Source organism: Spermophilus citellus (genome assembly GCF_964194105.1).
Source record: "Spermophilus citellus genome assembly, chromosome: 7".
NCBI lineage: Eukaryota > Metazoa > Chordata > Mammalia > Rodentia > Sciuridae > Spermophilus > Spermophilus citellus.
Window position 1 is genome coordinate 152327955 of NC_138188.1, and position 9134 is coordinate 152337088.

Sequence of the window (9134 nt, forward strand, 5' to 3'; positions counted from 1 at the left end):
ATTTTTTTTTTTTTGAGGATATTGTGAATGTAGTGTTTTTCCTCATTTCCGTTTCAGAAGTTTTGTCGCTGATATACAGAAATGCCTTTGATTTATGCGTGTTGATTTTATATCCTGCCACTTTGCTGAAGTCATTTATTAGTTCTAGTAGTTTCTTTGTAGACCCTTTTGGGTCTTCTAGGTATAGAATCATGTCATCTGCAAATAGTGATAATTTAAGTTCTTCTTTTCCAATTTTTATGCCTTTAATTTCTTTTGTCTGTCTAATTGCTCTGGCCAGTGTTTCGAGAACTATATTGAATAGAAGTGGAGATAGAGGGCATCCCTGTCTTGTTCCGGATTTTAGAGGGAATGCCTTCAACTTTTGTCCATTCAGAATGATGCTAGCCTGAGGCTTAGCATAGATAGCTTTTACAATGTTGAGGTATGATCCTGTTATCCCTAATTTTTCTAATGTTTTGAACATAAAGGGATGCTGTACTTTGTCAAATGCTTTCTCTGCATCTATCGAGATGATCATATGGTTCTTATCTTTAAGTCTATTGATGTGGTGAATAACATTTATTGATTTCCGTATGTTAAACCATCCTTGCATCCCAGGGATGAATCCTACTTGATCATGGTGCACAATTTTTTTGATGTGTTTTTGTATTCGATTCGCCAGAATTTTATTGAGGATTTTTGCATCTAGGTTCATTAGAGATATTGGTCTGTAGTTTTCTTTCTTTGAGGTGTCAAACCAGAGACTCTGCGTCTGATAGAAGAAAAAGTTGGCTCCGATCTACAGATTGTGGGGTCGGGCTCCAAATTCCTTAATAGGACACCCATAGCACAAGAGTTAATAACAAGAATCAACAAATGGGACTTAATTAAACTTAAAAGTTTTTTCTCAGCAAGAGAAACAATAAGAGAAGTAAATAGGGAGCCTACATCCTGGGAATAAATTTTTACTCCTCACACTTCAGATAGAGCCCTAATATCCAGAGTATACAAAGAACTCAAAAAAATAGACAATAAGATAACAAATAACCCAATCAACAAATGGGCCAAGGACCTGAACAGACACTTCTCAGAGGAGGATATACAATCAATCAACAAGTACATGAAAAAATGCTCACCATCTCTAGCAGTCAGAGAAATGCAAATCAAAACCACGCTAAGATACCATTTCACTCCAGTAAGATTGGCAGCCACTATGAAGTCAAACAACAACAAGTGCTGGCGAGGATGTGGAGAAAAGTGTACACTTGTACATTGCTGGTGGGACTGCAAATTGGTGTGGCCACTTTGGAAAGCAGTTTGGAGATTCCTGGGAAAGATGGGAATGGAACCACCATTTGACCCTGCTATTGCCCTTCTGGGACTATTCCCTGAAGACCTTAAAAGAGCATGCTACAGGGATACTGCCACATCGATGTTCATAGCAGCACAATTCACAATTGCTAGACTGTGGAACCAACCCAGATGCCCCTCAGTAGATGAATGGATAAAAAAAATGTGGCATCTATACACAATGGAGTACTATGCAGCAATAAAAAATGACAAAATCATAGAATTTGCAGGGAAATGGACGGCACTAGAGCAGATTATGCTCAGTGAAGCTAGCCAATCCCTAAAAAACAAATGCCAAATGTCTTCTTTGATATAATGAGAGCAAATATGAACAGAGCAGGGAGGAAGAGTAGGAAGAAAAGAGTAACATTAATCAGTGACATGAGATGGGAGGGAAAGGGAGAGATGAGGAAAATTGCATGGAAATGAAGGGAGACCCTCATTGCTATACAAAATTACATATAAGAGGTTGGGAAGGGAATGGGAAAATAAACAAGGAGAGAAATGAATTACAGTAGATGGGGTAGAGAGAGAAGAAGGGAGGGGAGGGGAGGGGGGATAGTAGGGGATAGGAAAGGTAGCAGAATACAACAATTACTAAAAGGGCAGTATGTAAAATTATAGATGTGTAACCGACGTGATTCTGCAATCTGCATTTGGGGTAAAATTGGGGGTTCATAACCCACTTCAATCTAATGTATGAAGTATGATATGTCAAGAGCTTTGTAAAGTTGTGAACAACCAATAAAAAAAAGAAAAAAAAAAGAATAACAATGAACCTCCAAGTGGGTCATTTGTTTAAACCTGCAGGTTGTCCTATCCATTGTATATGAGTGTAATTTGTTTTCCAAGTGATCCCTCTACATGCTGTCTTTGAACAAAAAGTGATCTATTTTGTTCAGGAAGGTTAATAAAGAGGGATGCCTGTCAATTTTCAGCTTCAACAATTGAGTCAAGTTCAAAGGTGTTATTGTATATACATCTTGTATTCTTCCAGATGAATGAATCCATGGCGGAAGTAAAGTGGAAGTTCTTTAAACCTACTGCCACTTGGGCCAATGAAATTTTTATTGATTATAAATAAAATGTAAAATTCTGGAAACATTATCAAATGGGACTAAATATTAAAACAAATAATAAACCAAGACACAGAGTGATCCTGTGGGTAAAGATCCACATCACCTGAACCCCCAAAAGGTTGTCACCTGAACCCCTAAAGGGTTTTCCTTGACATAAATGATAAAACAAGTTGGGACATCACTGATGGCTCAAGTGTTACTAACTGTCTAGATATTCTTCAGAATGCTGCAACAATAGACTATTTACCTTGTTTTTGAAGAGTTTTTTTTTTTCAAACAAAACAATTAGAAAAACAAAAAAAATGGGAGTTCATCAAATTTATGAAATGGATTATATGGAAAAATGTTTGGCTTATTGACTTAAAAAGTCTTAGAATATGTTAAAGATTTCATTTAGAAACTGGATTTTTAATCTGGCAGTAAGGCTAGCAGAATTGAAGCCCTTGCTGAATCTAACTCACCATCATCTAACTTCTTTTTGGATACCTTCATTACAATTTCCCATGCATTTTAGAACATATTTTTTGTGATAATCTTTCTTCCAAAATTAAGTGACAGAGACAATTTAATACTCCTTGCAAATTATAACCATTTAAATATTGGAGTTTTAACTCTCTACATAGTAATAAGCCAGGTATGAGTTTGTTGTTTTGAAATTGTGTGCCTTCATCTCTCATGTAAAAATACTGAGTGAATATAAAAGATGAAAAAAACATCTTTTGAATCAAAAAAATGATTATACTCTTTAAAGTTTAAAACGTTAAATGATAAGTAGAAGATACAGGAAAACCCAGACACATATTTAGAAAGAGTTTTAAAGGAAAAGAAAATACTAACACGATAGAAAGATATAACATAATTTTATTTAAACTTACAACACTTTTTACTTTGTAAAATTTATATAACTAGGAGGTCCATGAAGAAAGAATTATGCTTCAATTATTGCATGTCTATCTAAAAATTTTTTTTTAAAAGAAGTTTTAACATCTATCTCCAAAGAATACATTTCCCAATTACTGGAATTCAAGTGATTCCTAATTCACAGGGGGTAAACGTAGAAGCAAATTTTTAGGCTGATGACAGAATATATAGGAGATCAAAAAACAGCATGGATCTTAAGATAGTAAGGTTTTAAATTTCTCTTCACCTAATATATATGATTAGTAGAAGCCAGATCCACAGGGCAGTTGGTAAGAAGCAGACTGGCAACTTCTGGAGGAGAAATAGGAGGGTCGGTAAAAGTTAGATCCATAATTTAGAGATGAGAATGTGTGAGGAGCACAACCCACTGACTGGAACCCTCTGGATCCAAAGCCACAACCAACAGACTGAAAGCTCCTGGACCCTAAGCCCAGGGATCCGGAGAAAGTTGTGTGGCAGGGATGGCAGAATGTGGAGGACCTCTGGCGGTAGCAGGACGTCTGGCAGGGCTTGGACACTACACAGGATGTCTGGCAGCTGGTGGGATCACAGCAGGTCTCCTGACAGCCACTGGAGAGAGAGGAGCCCAGCTGGTGGGTGACGGGAGTTTGTAAAACAGGGCAGTAGAATGCGCTGCTGGGGCAGGAAGAGCCGCAGGAGCTGTCCCGTTGTTGCAGGTAGCCCCCAAAGGAGCGGGAGGAGTAGCTTCCAGAACAGCAGTTGGAGGACATGTTGACAGGAGGTAGAACTTTAGATGACAAGGTTCTCAGCTGGAATGCCACTTCTTGGACTGGCACATTTATATACCCTTTTCATTGGGTGTGGTGTCAACCCCGTGGTTCATGAAAACAAGTTACCTGCAGGTTTTAATTGAACTGTGGTTTTACAACTGTAAAGTGCAGTCATGTCTGTGGCCTTGGACTTCAGGTAATAGTGTTGAACTTCAAAGCTATTATTCATCTTCCCTTAGCAAAGGTCGCCCTGAAGATCACTCAAAGAAGTGCTTTAGAGGTAGACAGGATCTGGGTGGGGGAAGCTGGCTTAATTAAAAATAATTGCAACCCATTTCACAATCAGAATTCTTGACACCCAACTAGCAATGTTGTTAAGTTACCGATTCATAGTTATGTCTTTTGAACAACAGCATAGGTTGATTGTCGTGCACAGTGTCAAGCTTACTAAATGAAAGGTGTCACCAGAAAGCAGCTATGCTGATAGGCAGAATGTGTAAGATTTTTAAAAAATCAGACTTCAAATTGAAAGGCTTTAGTTAACTATTTACTGAAAGATTCCCTGGTTTCCCAGCTTCTGCTTGAAACTGTGGACCATTCAGAGCTAAAAGCCAATCTTAGTTGTTTCTTTTCTTTTTTATTTTTGCATATGTGTGTTTACTGTGATGTCAGCCTAATAGCACACATAAGTTACTTTATGGTATTTTGAAATGTTAGAGATTATTCATCTAAATTACTGAAAAAAAGCATTAAAAATAAGAACAAATCATGAGACCAAAATGCCCAATGTATTTCTATCTCTAATCAGAGTCACTGTTCCACTAAAAGGATTTCTCAGAATCTGGAAAATATTCTTGTTCTAAAGAAAATATAAAATAATTGTTAGACCAAAGAAACCATCTTAAGGAGATTCTTCCTTTGCCTCAGAAAGCAACATACATCAATTTGATTTAAATTGTTTCTAGGTGTTTCTGACAAGGATTACAGCATTTCTAAAAGAAGGGCCATATTTCTTTTCCTTCCATGACTTGTGATCCTCGTCTATGTAAGACTGTAATGAAGACTGATACCTGGAAGAATAAGAGAGATGGAGAAGGTTTATCTTGCTGTGGCTTATGAGCTGTTTGATTTGTTTGTTTCATAGAAAAGTTTTTCCTTTCCACTTCTTATTCCAAACAAAAGTGTTTGGATGCAAAAGCATCCTTTTTTTTCTTTTTTTTTTTTTGAGAAACGAATGCTCAAAATTACTTAATATATGATCTCACAGAATATTTTTTCTACAGCAATATCTTATATAAAAGCAGATAACACTGAAGCAAGCAAGCAAATTAAATTAAGATCAGTTAAATATTTATGTGGTATTTTGATGTTCAATATTTTATTGACAAATGAAGCAGATATGGAAACTACTAAAATGCTTCTTTCGATTCATAATTAAGAGACCTACTAAATAAAAATTGTTTATTTTAGAAACAGGGGACAAGCTATGTTATCTAATAAATGAAATCATTGTGTCAACTCAAGCTGTTCAGACCCATAAAGTCCACATTTCAGAAGAAAGTTTGGCAAAAATCTCCATATTCTATTAGACTGGAATTTTGTTGATTATACCCTGATTGCAAATTTCCAGGACACTCAAGATAGAAATCTCATTAGTTGCAATAGCAGATAATTTTAAATTTTTCCTTAAAATGTCCATCTAGTAACCCTAATTCTTCATAGAATATGTCTCAGCTCATTGTGATTAGAAAATATTATTAGTTTTGAAGATAGACATCCTAAGATGTTTTACCATTCCCACAGGCTATACACTATCTTTATTTATATTTAGCTTTGGTGAACTTTATGGGAGAGTCCAGAAAAATCCTCAGGCTACCAAGTCCTATAAGATAAACATTCATGACTTGATGGATGTATTACATCAGAGATCCCTCCCCCAACCGTATTTCAATTCATGAAGATCATTTGTAACTATGAATTTTTCAAATCCCTGATTCTTCTGTGAAATCTATGCAGGATGGACATATTTGGCATTTCTCATTTTCTTAATCCTGCATAGTAAATATTTTACATTGTGAGAGGAAAAAGAATAAAGTTCTATACTTTTTGTATAGTGCTCAATATTTTCTTCTCAATACATCAGTGACACCAAAACACATTACTTAAACATTGTACAAGTGGAGAGTTTTATATAACCAAGTTTATGAAGTTCACTAATGACTTCAATCAAGAGACAAATGAAAGAGTTGGGGATATAGTTTACTGGTAGGCTTAGCATATACAAGGCCCTGGGTTAATTCCTCAGCATCACACACACACACACACACACACACACAGAGAGAGAAAAAAATTAATCTTCAAAGTATTCATTAAAACTTGGACCCTTGGATCTAAATATTCACATAGACAAAAGTAATTTCACTATTTGTATTATAAGAAAACTAAACCTGAATTTATTATCTATTCATTTAGCATTATTACCAGTTAAGGTTAGTGCGTTGCTTCTTTCATAATTCCCACAAGATTTGGGAGAAAGACGATTTCTTTTTTCTGTTCTCCATTAAGTTCCCAAACTTGAAGCAGTATAATTGTCTCCCTTATACTACAAAGCATCTTTGCTATTTTTGCTGTGTTATCCATTTTACTAAGTATCTTGAAGAACAGGATGAATAAAGTCCCAGTCTTATAGATAGAATCATGGTGGTTTTCATGAGAAATTACATTTTTGTTTCATGAACAACTGCTTTCAAAAACTAATGGTATCGTTTCATTTAAAAGTTTGTATTCATATAAAGATCTTTGAAGATTGATGTATTTCATTTTTATTGGAGCCTAATTAAATATTCTTATTAAAATAGGCACATGCTACACCCACTTCCAGGGTATATAAGTACCCAGTGTCGAAGGTGACATTTACCTGAGACTCCTCACTGCAGCTCAGCTGAACTCCTGACAAAATGTCTTACAACTGTGGCTCTGGAAGATTCTCCTCCCAATCTCTTGGACATTACCTGAGGTACCCAGTTTCCCAGTATAACTCCTTCTACCCCAGTGATGTAGCCTGCTCTCCAGGAACCTACCAGCTGGGCTCCTCTTTCTATGGTGGCCATCAGGAGTCTTCCTCTGAGCCCATCAGCTATGAAACATCCTGTCCTGGAACCAGGTCCTACCAGACATCGAGTTATTGCCCAAAGAACTTCATTTTCTCCAGTCCCTGCCAAGCGAATTACTCTGGATCTCTTGGATATGGTAGCGCCGGCCATGGATCTTTTGGATATGGAAGCACTGGGTTCCAGTCTGTGGGATGTGGGTCCAGCTTCCACCGTCCAGCTTACTTCCCTTCCAGGAGTTGCCAGTCAACTTGTTTCCGCCCCGCCATTGGCTCTCACTATTTTGGATCATCCTACTGAATATTCCTGATACTCTCATGATTATTTCTGCACTTATGGAACTTTAACTTTCCACTTGTCCCATACCTGTGATGGCTGACCATTTTCACCACTAGGATTCACCATCACAGTCTCCCGGAAGTGAATAATTTACTGTGGACTAAGTGGTTTGGGTCTATGATCTTTCCTAAATTTGACATGGGATTGATCTTGAATTTTAATTTTCATGCCAATGCTTAGAATCAATTCTGTTGCCATCTTTCTGAAATTCTTATCTCATTTATTTTCCCTTCATACAGTGATTCTTCATTAGACTATTTTATTTAAAATTTAAAAAATTCTCTAACACGAATTATGGCATTTCATTTTCTTGTATTAATATGATGATTCATTTATTAAATAAATCCCATACTTTCAACAGCCTTTAGTTTTTGTTTTCCCTGTTTCATGTTTCATTAATATTTTTTGGACACAAAAACAGGATTTTTCAGAGAAAATTCAAATATATGACACAACTATGTCATATATCTCATATCTTAAGAGATTTATGTCTTCTCATGAGTACAAGTATTCATATAATTGCATCAGAAATTTTGCTTCCAGAGAGGCATTCATTGACAAGAGTATGTATTGAGCTGCTTTGTATAACAGACATTGTTCTGAACAAAGACACAAATTATCTGCCTTCAAGAAACTCACACAAATAAAATTCTAACTTAACATCATGTGACAAGTCAATAATGGGGAGGAAACAAAGGATTCAGTGGAAACACAAGGAAGAACTTCAAAGAGTCTGAGAAAATCACAAAAAGTCCATTATTTAAAACAAAAAAGCTCAAGGTAATACTCATTTAAATAATATAAATATTACTGATGTATTGTGTTCTTTGAAAAGCAGACACCAAATGGGATTAGACAGGAAAGGGATTTGTTGTTAAAAATATTTGGGAGGGAAAATAGGAAATTATTTGGAGAGGTCTGGGAGAGCCATCTTGCTTTGATGTATGTCTGATGGAAGGGAAGGATAAAGGGAAGGAAGGAGGCTGGGTTAGAAGCAACTTTAAGAAAATATTTAGGGGAGGGGAGGGGAAGGGGGATAGTAGAGAATAGGATAAAAAGCAGAATACATCAGTCACTAGAATGGCAATATGTAAATCAATGGAAGTGTAACTGATGTGATACAGCAATCGGTATACGGAGTAAAAATGGGAGTTCATAACCCACTTGAATCAAATTGTGAAATATGATATATTAAGAACTTTGTAATGTTTTGAACGACCAACAATAAAATAAAATAAAATATATAAAAAAAGAAAATCTTAGCAAGTTACCCATCAAAGGATTCCAAAATGTTACCAAAATATTCTATCCATAGTCCCCTGCAAGGTTCATTCACAGACCAAGAACAGAGACCACCAGCATGACTTTGGCACAAATACAGTTGGCTATCAATCAATAATACTACCTGAAATAGAAGATATGAGAAACTGATTTTCATAACTTTTATGTTCATTATATTTATTCTGATTTTAAGTAAGCTAATTCACTGATGAACTATGGTGAAATGATATTATATTTTTCATATTATTTTTCTTTTTTTAATCAAAAGCCAATCAAGTCAGGGCCCACTAAATGAAAGTCTATCACTACAATCAAATAGAAGAGAGAACTGAGAATTATTA

General features: G+C 35.8%; 2 protein-coding genes across 2 annotated transcripts; one reads left to right on the top strand and one right to left on the bottom strand.

Annotated features, from left to right (window-relative positions):
* Positions 1-3571: 3571 nt before the first annotated feature.
* LOC308653043 (keratin-associated protein 14-like) lies at positions 3572-4063 on the bottom strand (the record flags this gene model as incomplete). The annotated part of the gene is made up of 1 exon (XM_081301348.1): positions 3572-4063. One exon carries the CDS (start codon positions 4061-4063, stop codon positions 3572-3574), a length of 492 nt encoding a protein of 163 aa, XP_081157474.1.
* Positions 4064-7020: 2957 nt separating this feature from the next.
* On the top strand, positions 7021-7473 carry LOC308653423 (keratin-associated protein 13-2-like; the record flags this gene model as incomplete). Its single annotated transcript, XM_081301984.1, has 1 exon — positions 7021-7473. The coding sequence occupies one exon, from the start codon at positions 7021-7023 to the stop codon at positions 7471-7473; it is 453 nt and encodes a 150-aa protein (XP_081158110.1).
* Between the last annotated feature and the right edge of the window lie 1661 nt (positions 7474-9134).